The following is a 24,703-nucleotide window of genomic DNA, read 5'->3' on the forward strand; positions in this document are numbered from 1 at the left end:
TGGGGCACATATTTCACTACGTGGGTTGATTAGTTAATTTAAAGTTATTTAAATGAAAAAGTGAATTAATTAGATGTGAATGTGAATTCATTCAAAGATGGACTGAAACACTTAGGTTGGAACTTGGATTCCGTAACTCCAAGTCAATTTCCTCATCTTTAATGCTCTGGTGCGTATACTGGGTTCCCTTATAACGAGTAGGAGAGACGTTATATTCGGTGGCATCACTCATTTTCTTTATTGTCTTTTGGAATACTATTTACTAGTGATTTTTAATGTTTAATAGAAATATGACAGTTGGAGTAAAAACCTAGTTAAATGAAGGGTGCAGTAGTTCCAATTTGAACTCTAAATGTGAATTTAGATTTCCAATAGCTCACTTTTATATTTTGATGTTTCAAAGCTTTGTAAGCTACATAAGTGACTTGCACCATCTATGGCTGTTTAAATTGTGGAAATTGAGAATTTCCAGAAACAATTTTACAGTACAGATAAAAACAGGCAGTTGAAAAATATATTTAAAATGAAGTCCAGAAGTTAAAATAACAGATGTGGAAAGTAAAAATAAAAAGTTAAAATATATATATATATATATATAAATTTGAAACACGAGGGTACTTTAAAAAGTTCATGGAAAAATAGGTTTAACAGATAATACAAATTTTTTATAAACTTTGTGGAGATCCTTCATATTTTTGATCAAAAAAGCTCTCGAAGTAGACTTCATTTTCATCAAAGAGAACCTTGTTTCATTTTTAAATGAAGGTTGAGGATTTGTCGATGTTTCTTCTTGAGCGATGAAGTCACATAGCTGTAGCCAGCAAAGTTGTGTTGTCTATTGGAAGATAACTTTCGTGGGTCCCGGCAAATGTAGGGATAATAGAACAGTGGGAAACTCGTTATTTAAAAAGATAACTTTCTATAATCATTTGCACAGTATCAAAAAAAGCAGTGAGATTTAAAGAAACAAATATTATGAGGTGACATAAATACATGAGGATATACATAAAAAATAAAGCCAAAGTACGCTTTTGGTGGTCCTCCTTTTTGCAGAAATGATCTCATGGTTGCAATTCAATATTGCTCTTCCAATATGGTATGCCTGGGTGTTAGCTTGTAAATACCACTAGCGAGATCAGTCAGTAAAGAGCAGTTGCAAGTTTAGGAAGGGCTCTTCTGTTCTCTTTTCTGTCAGTGAAAAGGCTTCTGAGATTCTGTTTATCCCTGATTCTTAGGTCAAGAGTACAATTTTCTGAAGATGGAGCCTGGAGAAGTAAACTCACTCGGAGAAAGATACGACTTTGACAGTATCATGCACTATGCCAGGAACACCTTCTCAAGGTTGGAGTCTCAGGTTATACCTTTTGACTTTTAATTCCTTTCCTCCATGTGCCTCCTCACAAAGCTATGCTTGACATTAGAACTAGAATTACTTTCAAATATTGCTCCCTCATGGCAGAAATAAAGTACAAACATAGTGATTAACATTTATAGCCAACAGCAGGCATTTAAAAGAAATTTTAAAATATTTTAAAATTTTCTATCAAATATATACATTTAAAGTGATAATTGAGTATAAATTATTGAAGCTATCTTATATTTCTAAATTATAAAAAAAAGTTCAGTTGAAACAATTACTAAACCAATCAGCGTGTTAAATTGTCAAAGCATTATTTAATGAAAATTAGGCATTTATAAGTTAAATAGGTTACATGGTTGCTGAGTTGGAATTTCATACACTCTATATGATGTGTTTTATATTGTATATTTTCTGTTACTCAAGTATCACTTATGCACAGAAATCATATTACTAAATAAATTCCCAAGGAACAAGTTAGGAAGATAATTTACTTCATAAAATTTTAAATTATAGTTCACCATTCATTAATCTTAAAATTATTTCATTAATGACTGCATGCTCCTTTTAAAGAGTGCAATATATTTGTGTTTTTATCTTCTTCATTCTTAAGATGATGCCATCAAATAAATAGTCCCCAGCTAAGGACTTTAGAACTGTTAATACCAATGAACTCATCTTTTCCCATTTATGACCATTTCACACTCATAGGACTATTCCAACTCATTCTTTTTGCTCACTTATGTTCGCTTAACAGCTTATTACCATCTATTTCTAAACGTGAGGTCAGGAAGAAGAGAAAACATTCAAATTTATCCCCTGCTTTTTAAAAAAATGTTTAGAAGGATGTGTAAATGAGCCTTCAATACTTGGACGCTCTTTTAAATTATACTTTTAAAAACTTATTTTCTCTTTTACGGTATAATATTTGTTTAAGTATAATAACTATCCAAATACCTATTGTTTTCAGAATATGAATTTAAGTTTGGCAGAAATACGGCCAGATTTCTGAATCTGTAGACCCCTTAGGCAGTATTAACATCTTAACAGTACTAAGTCTTCAGATCCATGAACACAGGCTCCTTCCATTCATTTGTCTCTTCTTCAATTTTTTTCAGAAATGTTTTTTAGTTTTCACTGTAGAAGTCTTTTACCTCCTAGGTTACATTTATTCCTAAGTATTCCATTCTTCTTGATCCTATTGTAGATGGCATCAATTTTATTTTTGGATTGCTTGTTGTTAGTGCTTAGAAACACAACTAATTTTTTGTGTTGATTTCATATCCTGCAATTTTACTGGATTCATTTATTAATTCTAACAATTGTTTTGTGGCATCTTTAGCATATTCTATGTGTAAGATCATGTCAATTGTGAGCAGTGATAATAACTTTCTTTCTTTTCCAATTTGGATGACCTTTTTTATTATTATTCATACATCTCCACATTTCTTTTAAAACATACATTGCTCTTATGTAACATAATGCAACTATTTCATATATAACAAAAAACTACATTCACTGCCTCTCTAAAAAGTACAAAAATACAAAAGTACAGTTACTCTACGTACCTCTAGATCACTGTCTTTGCATTATGCCTGTCATTCTGTCATTCTCAGATGTAGCTTCTCACAGTCTAGCAATCTGTAACTAAGTGGTATATTTGTTTAAGCACCTACAACAAACATAATAGACTGTGGTAAAGGAAATAAAATACAAATTCAGTAAGATTCTCATTTGAAAATTGGAAGAAGGTAAAAATTAATAAACAGTGGTTCTGTGGTTCTGTTCATGAGGGATTGTGAGTTCTTCCTGCCCTGGAAGGATACTGAGCTCCTTTTTTGGACAATCTGCATTATGGATTATTTTACTTGACAATTATCTTCTTGTGGCCATATTTGTTATTGACATTGGGAAGGATGAATCTTTTTTTTTTTTGGTGGCTGCCATATATTAACAACCCACTTTCTATTGGTGAAGTGTTGGTTGTGGAGGGAATGCTTAGGGATTGAGTATTTCCAAGCATTCGCTTGCTAGGTTTGGGGTATCCCTAGAAGGAAAATGTCCTTAGGTAGGTATCCAATTAATTTGCCTTTGTTTACTGCTATAGACTAGTAACTAGAACCTGAGATCACATTGAATCATAGACTTAAGAGAAATCTGGGTCTGTGGTTTCTGCTTCTCAGCAGTAGGCCTCAATGTTCCAACTATATTTCAACTCTTAGCTTGAAGACTTATGGTGGTACAGACCAATTGTTTGGGATTGGGAATTGTAACTAATGTTGAATCATAGACTTAAGAGAAATCTGGGTCTGTGGTTTCTGCTTCTCAGCAGTAGGCCTCAATGTTCCAACTATATTTCAGCTCTTAGCTTGAAGACTTATGGTGGTACAGACCAATTGTTTGGGATTGGGAATTGTAACTAAACCTCCCATTATCTCTAGGTGGCATGACAGGGAATGTGCTATTCACTGTCTTTTAATTAAGTTATTTAAACTGGAGTTTCTATCATTTTCACCTAAAACATACTAACTAAAACCTACAAATAGGGAATAGGACTCAAGGTTCTTTTATTTATTTATTTAATAATAATATTATTATTATTATTTTTTTTTTTTGTCTTTTTCGTGACTGGTAAGGGAATCGCAACCCTTGGTGTGGTGTCGCCCGTACCGCGCCCAGCCAGTGAGTGCACCAGCCATTTCTATATAGGATCCGAACCCGCGGCAGGAGCATCGCTGCACTCCCAGCGCTGCACTCTCCCGAGTGCGCCATGGGGCCGGCCCTATTTAATATTATTTTTTATTGGTTATGAATATTCATGGCATACAAAGCAAATTGTCACCACTTGTGCCTAAGATGTGATGGCCAGATCCATACAGGCAGCATGCCAATTGCCACAAATTGTGATTATACCCCGTGTCCCCCACCCACTTACACCCCCAATTATCACTGACCTCCCTTCCCATCTCCTTTTCCCCACTCCACTTTGTATCCCTAGGAATGTTCTCTCCCTCTGCAAGTCCAACACACCACTGTGGTCTTTCTTTCCTTCCTTCTTTCTCTCTTAGCTCCCACTTATGAGTGAGGACATGCAGTATTTATCCCTCTGTGCTTTGTTTATTTCACTCAACATAAGTTTCACCAGGCTTATCCATGTTGTTGCAAATGGGAAAATTTTATCCTTTTCTATGGCAGAGTAGTATTCCTTGGTGTATGTATACCACATTTTCCTTATCCAGTCATCTTGGCTGTTGTGAACAGAGCTGCGATGAACATGGGAGTGCAGGTATCGCTTTAACATGAGGATTTCCATTCATCTTTGTATATACCCAGAGATGGGATTGCTGGATTGCATGGAAGATCTATTTGTAGTTGTTCGAGAAACTTCCATACTGTTTTCCATAGTGGTTGTACGAATTTACAGTCTCACCAACAGTGTAGGAATATTTCCTTCTCTTCACATCCTCCTAGCATTTGTTATTCTCAGTCTTTTTGATTATAGCCATTCTCACTGGAGTGAGATGATATCTTGATGTGGTTGAGCATTTTTTTTTCACGTACTTGTTGGCCATTTGTGTGTCTTCCTGTGAAAAATGTCTATTCAGTTCCTTTGCCCATTTTTTAATTAGGTAATTTTTTTTTTCTGTGTAGTTGCTTGAGTTCCTTGTATATTATGGATATTAATCCTTTGTCAGATGCGTAGATAGCAACAGTTTTCTCCCACTCTGTAAGAATTACTAAGGGAAAATATAGGTGAAACACTTCAGGAAGTAGATCTGGGCACAGACTTTATGAACATGAGCCTGAAAGCACAAGCAACAAAAGAAAACATAAACAAATGGGAGTACATCAAACTGAAAGGCTTCCGCACAGCAAAGGAAGCAATCAACAGAATGGAGGACTTTCATTTCTTTTTCTTTTTTTTTTTTTTTCCTTTTTGTCTTTTTTCGTGACCGGCAACGGATCACAACCCTCAGTGTCGCGCCCGTACCGGACCGGGACCGGCAACGGGATCGCAACCCTCGGTGTTGTGCCCGCACCTCGCTCAGCCAGTGAGCGGGAACCGGTCTGTATGTGGGATCCGAACCCTCGGCGGGAGCGCTGCCACGCTCCCAAGCGGTGCACTGTAGCAGTGCGCCACCGGGCCGGCCCCTTCATTTCTTTTTCTTGCACAACTGCTTTGGCTAGGAATTCTAGCATTATGTTGAATAGAAGTGACCAGAGTTAGCATCCTTGCTTTGCTTCTGTTCTTAGAGGAAAGCTTTCAGTTTTTTACCATTGAGTATGAGATCAGCTCTGGTTTTTTCATATGTGATGTTTATTATATCGAGGTAGTTTCCTTCTACTTTGTAGATTGTTGAGTGTTTATTTTGAAAGAGTATTGGATCTTGTCAAAGTCTTTTCTGTGCATCAATTGAGATGATTATCCTTGGGTTTTGTCCTTCATTCTGTTAATGTGGGTATTTGAAGTTTTGTATATTCTTCTAGTCTGAACCTACAGAGTCTATAAAAGTTCTGGTTGTTTTTATGCACATAGCTCATCAGTGTATTTAGGAACTCACTTGTGGGTTGACTAGGGTTGGATCCATGGGGCCATTATATGCATGGACATTTTGTAAAGTAGATGCTTTTGAACTGAGGACTGCCCATTTTTCATTAAAAAACAAGCAAAAATTTACAAAGTGTGTTAAAAAGCATAACTAATTTGCTCTTTTAATGCTGTTAAAATAACTAAAGAGTAGAAATTAGTACATGAACCCTAATGTGGTCTGTCTATGGCCTATTGTTAGTGTCTCACTGAAGAGGTCCAGTAAGAGCCTGCATTGCTTAATGATCTGGATGTGGAGGAAGAAGATTGTTAACTTCCTGACCACAAAGAAAGGCCAAAAAAATGAGTGGCTGACCCAGGAGGTTGTCTCAGTACACAGCATAAGCCAAAATTCATTATTTTATTGTCTGAAATTAAATATATCTACCCCAAGATCTTACTCATGTTTTTAACTGAAAATCTTTTGAATGTGAGAAAAAAAATGAAACTTTTCAAATATTACAAATTTGTTTTTAGATGTAAAAATAAAAAGTAGGGACTACTTGTTGGGAAAATAGAATAATCAGCCCCGCTCACCTTAGGTCCACTTGGGGGTGGTGCAGCACATTCTTTGTAAGCAAGTTGTGTGTGGTTGGAGTTAGTGCACATGGGTGGAGCTTCCACCTTGGTTGGCATTTACTGCCTCAGTCATCCATCCCACATGGCCATGCTCTCGAATCTATGGCTCCAAGGACCGTTTTTGCTGGTTACCTAGCTCATAGACCTTGTGACCCAGCCTGGAGTGTGAGGGGTCTGGGGACCCAGCCTGGCATGTGAAGGGTTTGTGACCCAGTGTGTGAATGAATTTGAGGGGTCTGTGAGCTTCAGACCCAGCCCTAGCTCTGCAGTTGGCCCAGTTGGCAGGTTTACAGGCAAGTACAAGAGCTCGACAATTGGCATAATTGGCAGGATTACGTGCAGGTAAAAGAGCAGGACTGAAGTACTGTAGAAATGGTAACACCTCGTTAATTTGGATTTACCTCTTTTACATATCTGTTAATTTATGCAGCATCATGGAGGAATGGCTTTTGTCAATGCTACCTTATAAGTCAGTTTTCCCTTTCGATTACATTGGCCTACCTTGACTGCATTTAATTAAATATGTGCAGGCTCCCACTTTTGATGGTCCATACACATAAATCATTAGTCTCCATTTGCCTATCCTCATCTCAGGCAGTATATGTATGGAGTTCTGTAGATGCTTAGATCTGGTTTTAAAGAGTTCCAGTCTCCCTATTTGAGTTGTCCAGGTTGTATCTAAAGATCACCACTTTACCTCTTACCTAGAAATTATGAAATTTAGTCATAAATTTCAGTACTCATAGATCATGTTACACCTCTGTTTACCATTTGTATTAGTCCATTTTTGTTGCTTATAACAAAGTACACTGAACTGGGTGATATATAAAGAAAATGACATTTATTCCTTATAGTTTCTGAGGCTGGGAAGTCTAAAGTCCATCTGGTGGTGGCAACAGTGACCCGGGGGTCTCACATTGCAAGATGGTAGAAGCAGAGAGAGCAGAGATAAGAGAGAAAGACTCTCCTCTTCTTTCAAAGCCCTCAGGACCACACCCCTGACCATCATTATTAATCCACCCCCTACTGCATGGTCCTATAATCCAATCACCTCTTAAAGGCTCCATCGTTCAATGACCATAATAGGGTTTCCCACCCTGTTAACAGTCACAGTGGGGACTAAGTTTCTAACACATAAAACTTGGAAGACAATTCAAGCCTCAGTGAGTTTTGGGGGACATAATTCAATCCATCTTACACCATCTTACTGTAGATGAGAAATTATACTCAGGTAAAAGGGAAATCTCAGGCTGGTGCTCAAACAATTTAGGTGTCCTTTCATTTCTAAGCTGTTGTATTTCTTGTTCTTTCTCTCTGAGAACTCTACCCCCAGTTACCCTTATTGCTCTGACTTTCACTTCCTTCAGGTTTGGATAAATGTCAGCTTCCAAGTGAGGTTTTTCTTTGATCACTTTACTTGAAAGCTACCTATCACTGCACAATCAATATCCATCTTCTCACCTTTATTTTTCCCTATAGTACCTATGACTTCCCTGTTATTAATCTTTCATTTAATGCCTTTGTCCTCACATTAGAATGTAAGAAACAGAAAGTAATAAATTTCTGCTTGTTTTATTTAGTGCTGTAACTTCAGACCTAGAAGACAGCCTAGAAAATATTTCCTAATGGAAGGAATAGATAGAGGTGAAAATGTTGTTCTTTTAACCTGCAGTTTAAATGCCATATATTCATTGATAAATTTTGGAAAGAATGTCCCATCATTTATGTCAACTTAAAAGATATTTTACAGTTTTATTTCCTAATTTAAAAATATTTTTATTCAGCACTGCTTTTTCTTTTTTTTTAAATCCACATACGCATACTCCATACTTCTCAACTCCTAAGAATAGTCTCCCAGTGCATTTAACTTTTAAGCTCAGTACTTCCTACTTCCTTTGAACTATAAATGTTTGATAAACATTGCAAAATTAGAATGTATTTTTAGTGCACTATATTCAGAATTTTAATTCATGCATTATTAGAAAAAAATAGCAAGTGTCTTACCACAACCCTTGAGTTCAAAATGGCTCAGTTTCTGTAACTTGTTCTTATTAGGGCATTGCTTATGTTTTGTGCTTATTAATTTTACCAAGAAAAATTGAAAAAGTCACATATATAAACATTTTTGCTTTAAACTGTTCTGTCTAAATTTTGTCACTCTCTGTTTTTTCTTGTTCTTTTAACATATGCTGATTTTTTGGACTTAAGAATACTTAGGTTACATTTGTAGTTTTAAAAAATTATATGTATTTCATTTGACTTTTACAATTTTAGTGAAGTCAAAATTATTTATTGTAGGTTACTAGTAAGAAAACAGGCCTCTATGAGGAAGAATCTAAGGGATTCTTAGATCTGCTTGCTAGACCAAAACAAAAACCATGGTGCACTTTGGGGAGGACTATAAAGTATTAAATATTTTTTAAAACATATACATTTCTAAGAAAGAAGTGATCCATGTGATTTACTTTATGCTAGGCACACATATTTAACATGCACGCTTTTTCTCTACACTAGATGTTTTGAAAGCCTGACACACTGCTTCATGTGTACACTGGTGTATTTCCCTTTTGATTGACTTCAGTTTGAGCAAAATAACCTCATATTTGTAAGGAATATATGAGTTTTAGTTTGGTGACTTAGGTGTGGTTTGCATTTGTTTTGTTTTTTCAGGGGGATGTTTCTGGATACCATTCTCCCCTCCCGTGATGATAATGGCATACGTCCAGCAATCGGTCAGCGAACCCGTTTAAGCAAAGGAGATATCGCACAGGCCAGAAAGCTGTATAGATGTCCAGGTATTGCATCATACAAACTGAAGCGTGATTGTGCTTGAGTATGTTCTTCCAGATGAATAAGCGATGATTTACTCAACTGCTTAATTTTCTCTCTCCCTGCTGGCAAGTGAGGTATACAGTTCAAAGTCAGTAACCGTGAAATGAAGTAGGAGAGAAATCTGCAACACCCATTGCTATAAGTAAGAACAAGTTGCTAGAAATCAAATTTCAAGCACAAGGATTGTATGCTTTATTTCTGTTAGTTTAATGAGAACAGCAAAATAGAGTGGTTGTTTGATAATTATTAATTAATTAATTGCATGATTTTTATAGTCAAATGCTGAGTTTCCTTGCTGATATAAGAAGAGTATCCTTTACTTGAACTTCAGAAATGGGTCCTGAATGATCTTTTCTTGCAAGTAACATCATTAATGGTATGCAAATTACAAGTTTGTCAGTAGGAATTTGTAACTTTGTTGCAAAAAAGGGGTTCTAACCATGTTGCTAGTGGGCTACTGTATGTTTTGCTACTGAATAAAGTTGTGAACAAAAGATTAATGAAACATCCTAATAGGAATGTTCTAAGGGAACACTAGTGCCTTAATGGTCCAAAAAAGAGAAAAGATTCCGCCTTCCAAACTGGAAATGTTGCAGACTTTATGTACCTCCTGTATACTCACAATCTTTGAAATATCCTTTATCAAAGAAACATATTTAACTTTGTTTAAGACAGCTTTTCCAAATTATTTGTCCAATTTTACTCAATAGTTACTTGTAGAATTCACTTTTGGAAATATTGTCTTTAAATACTAAGGTTGAAGATGGTAAAATAACTATAAAACTTTTAATTGCAGAAAATTTTTTCAATTTTGGCAGAAAATTAGGGATATGATGGGTATAATAATTAATGTTTCGCTTCCATTTGGTATCAATCTGGGAAACTTTCCCTTTAGGGCACAGAAGAGGGCTAATTTATTCATGAAAATTTAGTACTTGCTCATTGATATATGGTACAGAACCCTTTTGTTGAACGGATAAAGAAGCAAACAAGAAAAAAATGAGTTGGTAAATAGCTAGGAAGTTTGTTTCTCAGTATGGACGATAGTATTTAATTCCTTAATTCAACCCAATGGATTTTGTTAAAATTTCTGCTGAGAGAAGGGGTTTACTCTTCCTTAAGATCAGATTTGCTAAGGAAGATTTTAAGAAATTACTATTTTTCCAATTTTACTGTAATGGTTAATTTTCTTTTTTTTTTTTTGCGACCGGTAAGGGGATTGCAACCCTTGGTGTGGTGTCGCCCGCACTGCGCTCAGCCAGTGAGCGCACCGGCCATCCCTATATAGGATCCAACCCCCTGGCGGGAGTGCCAGTGCGCTCCCAGCGCCGCACTCTCCCGAGTGCGCCACGGGGGTGGCCCTAATGGTTAATTTTCTTTTTTTTTTTTTTGCGACCGGTAAGGGGATTGCAACCCTTGGTGTGGTGTCGCCCGCACTGCGCTCAGCCAGTGAGCGCACCGGCCATCCCTATATAGGATCCAACCCCCTGGCGGGAGTGCCAGTGCGCTCCCAGCGCCGCACTCTCCCGAGTGCGCCACGGGGTTGGCCCTAATGGTTAATTTTCTTGTAATTTAGTCCTATTAAGTTTTCACTTTTAAAATTAAAGCTGTGCTTAAAATCTTTTACATCTTAATGATTCAATATTGAAAGTAAACTTTGAGATGTTTTATTTGGTACATAAAAATGTCTCTATCTAACTATCTGCCTATCTGTCTAATTTTCCATGTGTCTCGAGATCCTTCTACATAATATTAATCAATTTACTTCATGGATATCTACTTAAGTTGGAGTCATACTTGCATAAATACCTTTTAAAATGTTTTAGTTGTGTGCACAAAAATACAAATGTATGTGTGGTATTTCTTTTTTTCAATTCAAATTTCCATGGGGAAGATGAATTTGTAAGAGGATGGCACCCATATGACACATGATATGAGAGAACCTTGACTAATTTCCAGCAACATTGGACATATCCTTTTTAACTTTTAAAAAGGGATCAATTATGTGATTAATAGCAACTAAATAAATGGATACTTTGCTTATAAAGCTCTTTTAATTGTATCTCTAAATGTGTGTATAAATTTCATTACACTTAAAAAGCACACTGGAGATGCATTTACACACCAAATTATAGGCACATCAGTAGGAATAAAAAAGTAACCAAATTTATGACACTAATTTAATTTTCAGCTTATGGGTCTTGAATATTTCTGTTATTTACAGAAAGATAATTAGAGATACAGTTTCTGCTTGAGATTCTAATTGTGTAAAATACACAAATGGACCATTTTTTTCTTGAATTATAGAAATAAATGTATACATTGTTCAGTTTAATACAGTGAAAGCACATTCATGAAAACATGATCTGTGAGAAAGATATCTTGTATTTCTTTTTTTTTTTTTTTCCTTTTTGTCTTTTTTACTGACCGGTAACGGGATCGCAACCCTCAGTGTCGTGCCCGTACTGGAGACCGGCAACGGGATTGCAACCCTCGGTGTTGCGCCCGCACCGCGCTCAGCCAGTGAGCGGGAACCAGTCTCCACATGGGATCCGAACCCTCGGCGGGAGCGCCGCCACACTCCCAAGTGGTGCACTCTCCAGTGCGCCACCGGGCCGGCCCAATATATCTTGTATTTCTAAAGCAGTATATAAAGCAAATCACTGTGCTACAGCTTATGAATTACTTGGAATTAGGGACAGCTAAAAATATATAAATACGTGCACACACGCACATACACACACAGATACGTTAACATATAGTTCCCCAAATCTCCCAAAATCTTTGGGAATGACGTTTTTCCTATCTTGGACTTAATGCTCACCAAACAACTTTCTCTCTTTCTTTTTTTGTCTCCCCCTCCCCTTTTCTTTCTGTGTTTCTTTTTCTGTCCTTCTCAGCTTCTTTCTCTGTCTCTCTTTCTTTCTGAAGCAGTTAGCTTTGAGCCTTACCTATGGTTATATGTTTAAGGTTCTTCATTCCTTTAAATGAGGAGCACTAATAATCTTCCTGGATAAAGACAATGATATTGGTATAACTGTACTTTCTATAGGCCAAATGAAGTTAAGCTACATTGACACAGTAGGCTTACCAGGAACTCCATGTATGCCAATGGGATGGTGTTATATATACATAATTATAAGTAGAAGTCTAAGTAAGATGACTTAACTGAGAGTTACCTAGGAAGTGAGTAAGAGTTTGTAAAATGAGATCTGGTTGTGTCTTGGTTTTCATACAGAGAGGAGAGAGTTATACGACGTCATATTCCTCTGGAGTTTGTCTTATTCCTTTGTTAGAAATTTCTGATGAATAGAGCCAGACAGAACTTTGACTACTTTTTATGCCAACTTTTTTCCTCATCAGTTTATGCTCAAAGCTCTATCAGATCTGCCTATGACAGACCATAAAAGCCAGAACATTTTGATGTAACCTTGCACAAGGTTGTAGCTTTCATGGTCTTTTATAAATGGGACCCTGAGTCCAAGAGGCAAGTTCTAATAGGCAGGCTGCAAACAATGTTGCTTTTTATTAAATAATACAGAAATTTAAAAAATATATCAGAAGACAAACAGCACTTAAAATGTATTTTCAGTTTTTTAAAAATAATATTAAACTGTTATTTCTATAGGACTTTATAGCTAATAAATACCTTTTAATGCATTATTATACTTATTTATTTATTTATGAAAAAATAAATTCGATTAGTATATGAAACCTCAATGACTTATTGTAAAGTCAATGAATATTCACAACAAAAAAGCTCAATACAGGACAAAGTTAGATTTTTAAGGGGATGGTAGGAAGATAAGTTTCTTTTAGTTTAAAATTGTTTTCATTGCTACTTCTTGTGCTTGATTTCAGAGACAGTCAAGAAAAATATTTTTATAAATGGTTATGTAAAGAAAGAATAAGATCCTTCACAGCCCTGGCACTCTACTGATGTAAGACACTCTCATCCATTGGCAGATCACGTAGCCCCAAAAGGGCATGGGAAGGAAGGTGGAGCTGTTCAACATGGGATCGAATGGGTTTCTAGACACCGTTGTCAAAAGGCCAATCCTGTGTCCTTCCGACGGGCTTCCAAGCCTTTCAAGCATTAAGGCTTCTTAACAAACACCTGCTAGTGCTTCTTGCCTGTCATTATAATCCCTTGTATTCTATACACTGTCAGGACAGAAACGTTCACATGGGAGTGGAGAATGGGTCATTGTTACAACTGTTCATCTTCCATTTATCCCAGAAAACTAGCAGTTTGCTTATGAAGAAGGTCCTTTCTAGGGTTTGTGAGTTGTAGCTTAACTTCTCTTCACAAATAATTAATTTGCTCTTTTCTTCTCTCACTATTCGGCCTCCTTTTTCTTGGGTTTTCCAATTTTATAATGTATTCTCCTCTACTTTGCTCTAATTTTAGGATTATTTTCACTTCTTTTTTCTAAGATGCTTAACTCTTCTGTTATAGTCACTGGTTTTATCTGCATTATCCCTTAATTTAGTTTTTCTAATTTCATAGCCTTTTTGCTTATATCTACTTAGTACTTAGATGAACAATCAACCCTCATATTTTCTCTGTTAAGTCTTCCTTAAGTATATCAAATAATGTGGTAAAATTAAGAAAAATATAAAGCAAATTGATATCTAAAAATGAAGGGGCTTTTGAGGATTAGAATCTTTTTTTTTTTTTTTTTTCCTTTTTTTTGTCTTTTTTCGTGTCTGGCAACGGACCGCAACCCTCAGTGTCGCGCCCGCACCGGACCGGGACCGGCAACGGGACCGCAACCCTCGGTGCTGCACCTGCCCCTCGCTCAGCCAGTGAGCGGGAACCGGTCTGTATGTGGGATCCGAACCCTCGGCGGGAGCGCCACTGCACTTCCCAAGCGGCGCACTGTAGCAGTGCGCCACCGGGCTGGCCCAGAATCTTTTGTTATGTAAAAGTGTATGTGTGTTCACAATTTGTGTTCACAAATTTGCAAGTGTTCCTAATTTTATTATGCAAACAAGACATACTTATATATGGAATGTCCATATCTGTGGATACACATTGACGTGGGGGCTATAGGGATGCAAGGCCAGTTTCAACGTGCATGGACCTGGATTGCTGGAATCTTTTAAATTGTTTTAAACATTTGCTTCATTTAATTTATCTTTAAAATTGATGAAAGCATCTTTTTAGTACTTCAACTATAATTACCTATATTCTGATATAATTCTGAGATTCCACATAGAATGTCCTTTCTATAATTGCCTTTATATATATGATTCTTAGCTAAAATATATTGCCAACATGCAAAAAAATTTATTCAGCCATTTCACCCATTTATTCGCGGATCTATTTATTCACCTACCCAGCAAACATTCCCTAATTCAGTAGGTGGTGGGTCAGGCCATCCAGTCGCCCAAGCCAGAGCTATGAGAGGCAATCTTGCTTCGTTCCTCTTCCAATACCTGGTCGGTCCCTGGCCCTTTTGTTTCTGCCTTCTTAATATCTCACATCCCTGCAGCGAATCCTCTGGTCCAGGTGTCACCCTCTCCTGTCTGCCCTACTAACATGCCTCTTGCTGGCCTGGTGCCTTTATTATATCCTTTCTGTTCTCCAGCCATGCTGCTGTCCAAGTGACATTTTAAAATACAAATCCTACTCCATGTATCATGAGGATAAAGGCTAATTTCCTTTTCAAGATGTCTCCTTCAAAATCCATCCCATGTCTCCACCCTTAGCCTCATCTGTAGATATTTTCCTGAGACTAGTTTTTCACCCTACTTTCTGCAGCCACTAGAACCATGACTTCCTTCTGGCCTCTTTCTATAGCCAGAACACTCGTGACTGCCACCTGGTTAAATGCTTCTTAAAAACTTCTTAGGTCTCCCAGGCGGACTCCTGTGGTGGTAAATGCCTTATTTGATCTTTCTATTTATATCATAATCTTATAATTGTCAGTTTACTAGTCATTTCTTGCACTAGACTATAAGCTCTTTGAGGATCAAAGTTAGGCTTGTCCTTATATCCAGAATCTGATATAAATTAGCTGCTTAATAAATAATTGCTATATGAATGAATGAGCCAGTTTTAGTGAGTGAAAGGCACTATAGCACGTGTTACAGACACAAAGCAGGAAACACAGAATATATACACAAGCAGCATAGCATCTGAGGGAACCACACAGACAATATAACATTGCGTTGAAGTAAATCTAATCGGTAAAGGATGCTAAAGCAATCCTGAGGAGGAATAGCCAATCTGGGCTGCACAGTAGATGAGAAAGGATTTCTGGTGTTGATATTCATATTTGGTTTTAAAGGATGTTTTGGACTTAGTTACGCAGTTACTACTGAAATATGTTTTCATATCTTTCAGTAATTTATCTCACCATTACTGCTCAGATAATGACTTAGGATTCATTTTAATATTTCCCTGTTTGAAAATCATTTTCAATCAACATTTTATTTATGATATTTAAAATTTTAAATGAGCCATGGATTTATGAATAAATTAATTAGGTACTACCAAGTTGCTTAGATGTATTTTTATTTGTTCCCTCAGCCTGAAAATTATCAATTTCTTAGGAGATTTATTTAATAAAAATTATTATATATTGAATTATGTTTTATTAGCCTTAGTAAAATTATAGATGCATTTCTACAGAATATGGAGGAAAGGAACTTCTCAACCTTTGATATTTGGTGATGCTGTGGACACTTGACAGGAAAAATATTTGTAGAGGGATGTGCAGTCCCTCTTATGTAAGTTTAGCCACGTTATTAAAAGGATGAGAACCTGTAATAATTCCTCAACAACGCACAATCTAAATGAGGCTTATACAATTCAAGCACAATTTTCTATTCTAGAAGCATAAAGATATATATTATCTTTCAAAAATGAGATGGATCATATGGTAAAGATTTTTAAAAGTTTAACTTCTTTTTTTTTTTTCCTTTTTGTCTTTTTTACTGACCGGTAATGGGATCGCAACCCTTGGTGTCGCGCCCGTACCGGGGACCGGCAACGGGATCGCAACCCTCAGTGTCGCGCCCGTACTGGAGACCGGCAACAGGATCGCAACCCTCGGTGTTGCGCCCGCTCCGCGCTCAGCCAGTGAGCGGGAACCGGTCTCCACATGGGATCCGAACTCTCGGCAGGAGCGCCGCCACGCTCCCAAGCGTTGTACTCTCCAGTGTGCCACCGGGCCGGCCCTAAAAGTTTAACTTCTAAATTGTGTTTTGTTTTAAAGTAATTTTGATTGGAACAGTAATCATCATAATTTTCCTCTTTATAATAATTCCTTTTGTTCTGTTTAAACTTTGTATTTTATAAAAATTAAAACATAATTGATTATACATGTCTATTGCATACGGCATTGAATATTAATACCTGTGTGCAATATGTGATGCTCAAATCAGGATAATTAGTACATCCAGCATCACACACTACACTTTTGGTAGCCCTTTGCCAATTTCAGGCTAACCCTCCCTCCCTCTCCTCCTTTCCCACCTCTGTTGCCCTCAGTTCTGTTCTCTCCTTTTGAAAGTTCAGCGGATTATTGTGATTGTTGTATCTTTCTTTCTTTCTTTTTTTGCTTATTTGTTTATTTTTTTTTTAGCTCCCACTTATGAGTGATGACATCAAGTATTTCTATTCTGTGCCTGGCTTATTTTACTTAAAATACTTTCCTCTAAATTCATCCATGTTGCTGCAAGTGGCAGAATTTCATTCTTTTTTATGACTGAGTAGTATTCCAATATTTATATATACCACATTTTCCTTAACCAGTCATCTGTTGATGGACATTTAGGTCAGTTCCAGCTCTTGGCTATTGTAAATAGAGCTGCAATGAACATGGAAGTGGAGGTATCCCTTAGACATGATGATTTCCATCCCTTGGATATATCCCCAGCAGTGGGATTGCTGGATCATATGGCAGGTATATCTGTGGTTGTTTGAGGAACCTGCATACAGTTTTCCATAATGGCTGCACTAACTTTCAGTCTAACCAAGAGTATAGGAGGGTTCCCTTTTCTCTGCATCCTCATCACCCTTTCTTATTCTCTATCTTTTTGATAATGACCAGTCTAATCAGGGTGAGATGATATCCCAGTGTGGTTTTGATTTGCATTTCCCTGATGATTAGTGATGTTGAGCATGTGTTTGCATGTCTATTTGCACTTCATGTATCTTCCTTTGAGAAATGCATGTTCAGCTCCTTTGCCCGTTTTTTAATTGGGTTACCTGATTTTCTACTGTTAAGTTGTTTGAGTTCTTCGTATATTCTGGATATTAATCCCTTGTCAAATGCACAGTTTGCAAATATTTTCTCCCATTCTGTAGATTGTCTTTGACCCTGTTAAATGTTTCTTTTGCTGTACAGAATCTTTTTAGTGTGATATAATCCCATTTGTTTATTTTTTCTTTTGTTGCCTGTGCTTTGGGGGTCTTACTCATAAAGCTTTTGCCCAATCCTACTTCCTGAAGTGTCTCCCCTATGTTTTAGGAGTTTTATAGTTTCAATTCTTATACTTAAGTCTTTGATCCTTTTTGAGTTGATTTTGGTATATGGCGAAAGGTACAGGTCTAGATTCATTCTTCTACCTTGGATGTCCAGTTTTCCCAGCACTATTTATTGGAGAGGCATTCTTTTCCCCATGTATGTTCTTGTGGCCTTTGTTAAAGATCAGTTGGCTGTAAGTATGTGGGTTATTTGCTGGGTTCTCTATTCTCTTCCATCAGTCTAAGTGTCTTTTGTAATGCCAGTACCATGCTGTTTTGGATACTATAGCTTTGTAGTATAATTTGAAGTCAAGTAGTGTTATGTGTCTGGCTTTATTTATTTATTTATTTGCTCAGGATTGCTTTGGCTATTCAGGGTCTTTTGTTGTTCTATTTAAATGTTAGACTTGTTTTTTCCATTTCTTTGAAGAATGCCATTTTATTTTGATGGGGATTTCATTGAATCTGTAAATGGCTTTGGGTAGTATGGACATTTTAACAATGTTAATTCTTCCAATCCAAGAGCATGGAATGTTTTTCCATCTTTTTGTATCCTCTTTAATTTCTTTCAGCAGTGATTTGTAGTTCTCATTGTAGAGATCTTTCACTTCCTTGGTTAAATTGATTCCTAGGTATTTTATTTGTTTGATAACTATTGTAAATGGGCTTGCTTTCCTGATATAATAATTCTTCATGCTTTTATTTTCCCAATTATCACTGAGGATGTAGTTGTAGTTAAGAGATACGTTCTTGCTTTCACAACCACAGATTCTTCCTACCTGTCGGAGAGTTACTTAAGGGTTAAAGCAAAGACTTAAGGCATAAGGTTTGACCTTTATAAAACAACCTTATGAAGTATATTGTAACATGATAGCTATTTTAATGAAGAGAAAACTAGGGCCAAAGCTTTTGAGATTTGTTTGTGATGACATAATTAATAGATGACAATGCCAGCACTTAAACCTGTATCTTCTCATCCACATAACTTGCTGTCAATGGTCAGAATAAGCTTTTGAACTTAGTAGTAACACATTTTCTTCATTAGTTTCTTTTAGTTCTTTCAATAACAGTTTGTTTTTTATACATGAGCATAAATCAACAAATGGCCAGGAGTAATGCTGAAACATCTTATGTACTTGGGGTCGTGTAGCCTGGGACAACCACATTTATTGAGGAAAATTCACAAATGAACACTGCAACTCAGATGTAGGTATTTGTACTTCTTGCATTTAAGAAAGCACTATATTATACACTAATTTTTGAATTATGTGTTGTATTTTGTTTTATATTTTGTTTGAAGAATACTTATCTTTTTAATAAAAACAATAATGTTTGTATATATTTGTGTATTAAATCTATTTAATTGTTTTAATTTCACTTTAGGATATCCAGAACTAGCATTTTCTGTGGTTTAGTAAGACATTAAATCATTACAGAATTTATTTATTTATTTATTTATTTTTTTTTTTTTTGTCTTTTTTTCCCGTGTCCGGCAACGGATCGCAACCCTCAGTGTTGCCCCCATACCGGACCGGGACCGGCAACAGGATCGCAACCCTCGGTGTTGCTCCCGCGCCTCGCTCAGCCAGTGAGCGGGAACCGGTCTGTATGTGGGATCCGAACCCTCGGGCGGGAGCGCTGCCGCGCTTCCCAAGCGGCGCACTATCCAGTCCGCCACCGGGCCGGCCCTACAGAATTTATTTTTAAGCTTATGTGAATTACAGTTTTTTTCACTGAAACACACTCAACCTCCAAATTATTATTTAGCATTGAGACTGATCCTACTTAGAAACACATTAATAAAATCTTAACAAATTTTTATTTTTCTAAGGCTTATTATAATGTTGCACTTATCAAGTGCCCTAGATGATTCATAGAACAGTGCCAAATTATGTATTTTTGTCCTTGAACATTTTCATTTTGTTCTAAAGTTGCTTTTATCTGCTTGTTCGTCAGAATAAACATCGCTTACTCATACTTCAAATTTATTTTGTAGTGCAAACATATCTTTTTTTCTCGATAAATATTTATATTATATCATACTGTTTTCACAGCTCATTTTATGTTTTCAAAGTCATTATCTTTCTTCATTTAACATAAGATCTGCAGAACCACTTATAATTTATTGGGTGTTTGATGAGACGAGAGTTCACCTGCTGGTGGCTGTAGCTCTGTAATATGATGATATCTGAGTTTTAATTGCAGGACTGACTGTTCTTTCAAATTGTTGGGTGAAGGTTTTAAAGATGACTGGCTGCAGTGGAGGAATTATTCTTGAATTAAGGATACTTAAAACAGTCTTAGATTCGTGTGGCTCATACCGTGTCTCTCAAAAGCAACAGGAAAACCCATTATGAAATGGTGCTGACCAGCAGCCTCGACTGAACACCGATCCTGATGCTGTGCAGCTGATAATTTGCTGTTTTAGATAACCAACAGTTAGTTCCAAGGAATTAAACAAGCTTAGTAAGAGGAAGATATACTAATTGCCTTTCCAGCAGTTTGTACTTATGATCAACAGAAAAGAGATAGTAAATAAATGTCTACATCTTTTTGGAAAATTTGTTTCTTCCATGGTGTTTTTATTTTTTAATTTGTTTTTATTCTGAAAAAACTATTCATCGTGTTTGATATTTTGATACCACCTTTAGTGACTGCTTCCTAGTTATTACTTATGATTTTTTTAAATCCTTGATGTGGTTTTCCTTGTTAAACTTAGCCTCATTTATAATTAATGTAATGTTTCATTTGGTCCAGAGCCACATCAACAAGGTATTAATGGCCTGAATATGAATAGGGGTGTCCTTTAAATTGGCCACTGGCCCCTTGGGGATAAATGAGACTAGATTCCATGAGGAAGAACTTTATGAATGCTGGCTTATTTATCTCATAATCTTGTTTTATGACTAGCACTAGTGATGCTATTAAATATTCTGGTTAAGAGAGATAGAAAAATAAATTTAATTAGAAAAGAAAAACTCTTTTATAAAATACAAATATATGCTCTTGTCTAACACCAAAAAACTTAAGACTTTTTTTTTATAATATCCATGTCCTTCATAGAAATTAAAAAATGATCTTATATCTTTTTTCCTTTCAGCATGTGGAGAAACCCTACAAGAATCCTACGGCAACCTTTCCTCCCCAGGATTTCCAAATGGCTACCCTTCCTATACACACTGCATCTGGAGAATTTCTGTGACCCCAGGGGAGAAGGTAGTTTATATGATCAAAAATTCTGTTTTAGTCTCATATAAGTACAATGTTTCATCATCTTTCAAATATAACTTGCTTTACATTTTATTCTTACTTGATTCTTCAAATAAGAGACTAAATTGCTTAGAACATTAATAATAAAAATTGCTCAAATTCTGAGAATTATTTGAAAGATATAATTTAAATTTTTAAAAAATGCCATATAAGGGTTAAAATAATATTCATTATATTTTCGGACACAATGAAGTTAAGTTAAAATTCAGTATAAGAAAGATAACTAGGAAAATCCTCACACATTTTAAAATTAAAAATTGCACATCTAAATGTCCAATCAGCGAAAGAGAAATTATATGAAAATTAGACTATTTTTTTAACTATAATATAATAAAAATGCTGAATGCCAAGCCTTTAAAATGGAACTATAGCAGTATTTAGAAGGAAATTTGCAGACTTACTTTCTTACATTAGGAAATAAGAAAGGCCCAAAACTAATGAGCTAAACATTCATATTCATATAAAGAGCTAGAAAAAGGGCAGAAAAATAAAAGGAAAGGTATTTAAAGAGGGAAATAATAGAAGATAAACTTGTAATAACATGAAAACAGCATATAGTAAAAGCATGAATAACGTTGATACCTTGAATTGACTTAAAACACAGGGAAATAAATGAAAAGAGATCAAGAAAGGTAAAGAATAATAAAGAAATCATGATTATCAAATATTTGGAAAAAAATTTTATAACAATAGTTGCTTTAGACACTAAAATGAGAATAAAAGAATAATTTGAACTTTAGGCCAATAACTTAAAAACTATAGATGAAATGGACAAATTCCTACAAAATGTTACTAAGTTATTACTCAAAAAGAATTTTAAAACTTTAATATTCTCATAATCATTAAAGAAATTGAATTACTATTAATTGAATTATTAGGTTTTTTTAAACAAATAAAATACAGGTTCAAATGGCTTCTTCAGTGAGATCCACCCAACATTCAAGTGAGAAATACATATAATCTTATCAAAATTCTTCCAGAGGATAAATACAGAAGACATACCCTCGATTTATATGGGTAGAAAATCTTTATACCAACTCTGACAAGGGCAGGATAAGACTCACCTGAGACTCATCCATGAGTATGGATGTAAAATTCCCCTAAAATTACTAAACCAAATGCAGATATATATGCCTCTGTGTGTGTGTGTGTGTGTGTGTGTGTGTGTGTGTACAACTATTAGGTGAATACCTTAATTAAATTTAAAAAAATCTGTTAATCACTTAACAACAACAAACCATGACAAAACGAGAAAAAGAAGATACTTTCTTAATCCTGGAAAGATAATCTAAAAAAGTTATTGCAAATACTATTCTTATTAGGGATATTTTGAAAGTATTTCTTTAGAGATAGATAAAGAACCAACAATGTCCGCTAACATTTCTTTCTCAGCGTTTTGTGGGAAGTCATAGCCAGCACATTAAAGCAAGAATATGGAATTAAATACGTAAGGATTGAAAAGGAAGAAAAAATTCCCTTCATTGTATTTAGTTTGTTTGATTAGTTATAGAATTTTAAATAGTTAAGAGATGAAATCAATGAACCTATTAATTTCTGGGTTCTGTCTTGAATGCTAACTTCTGGTCTTTCCAGACCAAACCTGTATTGATGTTAATCTTTATTTTCTACTAGTTATTGTATGACTTTGTTTTTTACCTTTGCCTCTTTAACTCATTTAGAATGGCTTTGGTGGTAATACAATTGCCGTTTTAAAAAGTTTGATACTCCTGATGATAATTGAATTTTGTTAAGCAATAGCATGGGTTTGGAGCTGTCCAGGGAGTTCCAGTACTTCCAATAAGAAGTCTTTGAATGAAAAGCTTGTGTAACATTATTATTATTATTATTATTAATAATAATAATAATAATAAAATAGTTAAAATTGATTTGAAATACATGAATGCATGCATAATTTTTTATATAGTTATTTTTAATTTAAGAATTATAAGTCTCTGTTGTAATGTGATTATAGGTGTTGATTAATTTCTATTTAGGTTCTTTGCATAAACCCCTGAAAATATAGAATGAAGACCATTCTTATCATTGTACTGAAGAGCAAAATTTAAGAGATGAGATATTTTGAGAGCAAGTTTAAAATTATACATGATTTTTTAATATAGAATATATTTCATATAGAATATGAAACATTTTGGAACAAGATTAATCAAATCAGTTCATATCAGCAAGATAATATCTGGAAAAAATTTCTCCTATATAATTGTAATTATTCATAACATTATTCATACCTTTGAAGTTACTTCACTTTTCTTGTATATATGATTACCAATAAAACTATATGAGTATTTTCCAAAATATTGCAAATAGGAAGAAAGCAGCAAATCTATTATTTTTCTTTTTATTAATATTTATGATAATTTGTGAATAAATTGGATTGTTATAAGTGGCAAATTAACGATATTAACTCATTTTTAAATTTTTTGTCTTTATGATTTTCTTTCTTTTAATGTTTGGGTTTATTCTGCTTAGGTTTTTTGTTTTTTGGTCTTTTACTTCTTAAGTTGGAAGTTTAACTCATTAATTTCAAACATCTTCCCTTTCCCAGTACAGACATTTAAGGCTATATTTTCCCCTAAGAACTAATTTACCTGAATCCCACTAGTTTGACCTAGTATTTTTGTTACTGTTCAATTCTAATTATTTTCTTCTTTTATTATTTCTTCTCAACACACATATTTTTTCAGTAACATGTATTTTTCTTATTTGCAAACATATGTTTTCCCAATCCTTTTCTTATTAATTTTTTCAGTCATCTTTGGGAGAGGGACTATAGTCTGCATGATGTCAGTCTTTTAAATAAGCTGGTATGACCTTGGAAGACACACATATTCATTAAAAAAACTTTGTTTTAAGAACATGTTTTGCGCAATGGTTGAGTACAAAGTTCACTATGAGACATTCAAAAAGCTCATGGAAAGATTTGTATTATATTTTGATTTTATTTTTTCAAGAACTTTTTGAAGTAACTTAGTATATATGTGTTAATATTCTTAATTGTTTTTCATATCTTCTCAATATTGTTGTTTTTGTCTGCTTGATCTATCAAAGAGTTAGAAAGATGTGCTAATATTTGTCACTGTTAGATTTGTTAATTGCTGTTTACAGTTTCGTTCATTTTATTTTATATATTTTTATGCTGTATAATTATATACAAAAAAGCTTAGAATATTTTATCTTCCTGATGGATTAAACTTGTATCATTGTATAGTGAATCTCTTTGTCTCTAGTCATGGTTTAGGTTAAAACTATTTTGTCTTATATTAATAAAGCTACCTTTGCTTTTTATTAATATTTTTGCCTGGTATATCTTTGTCCTGCTTTAGATATTCATTCATTTTGTGACTTTTTGTTTCAGGTGTGTCTCTTTAAGACAGCATACAGTTCATTTTTATTTGTTATTTAATCTGTGATGGCAAGTTTTGTTTTTAAATAGAGCACCGTTACAATTACATCTATTGTGATTATTGAGTAGCCTGTCTAGCATCACGCATCTTGCGTTTGGCAGAGATAATCCTTAAATTTTTCTTTAGTTATTGAAACGTGTTTTTTTTTCTCAAAATTTTGAAAGAATCAAGTAAAA

General features: G+C 35.0%; 1 protein-coding gene across 1 annotated transcript in view; it reads left to right on the top strand.

Moving 5' to 3' along the window:
- Positions 1–1,235: 1,235 nt before the first annotated feature.
- TLL1 (tolloid-like 1) overlaps positions 1,236–24,703 on the top strand; it is a gene marked incomplete at its 5' end in the record, with an annotated part of 95,009 nt that continues 71,541 nt past the window's right edge. The window contains 3 exons of the mRNA XM_008591972.1: positions 1,236–1,341; positions 9,195–9,319; positions 20,936–21,051. Coding sequence (XP_008590194.1) covers positions 1,236–1,341; positions 9,195–9,319; positions 20,936–21,051 — 347 coding nt within the window. The remainder of the gene's footprint in view (positions 1,342–9,194; positions 9,320–20,935; positions 21,052–24,703) is intronic.

Source organism: Galeopterus variegatus, unplaced genomic scaffold (assembly GCF_000696425.1).
Source record: "Galeopterus variegatus unplaced genomic scaffold, G_variegatus-3.0.2 Scaffold7452, whole genome shotgun sequence".
Classification (NCBI taxonomy): domain Eukaryota; kingdom Metazoa; phylum Chordata; class Mammalia; order Dermoptera; family Cynocephalidae; genus Galeopterus; species Galeopterus variegatus.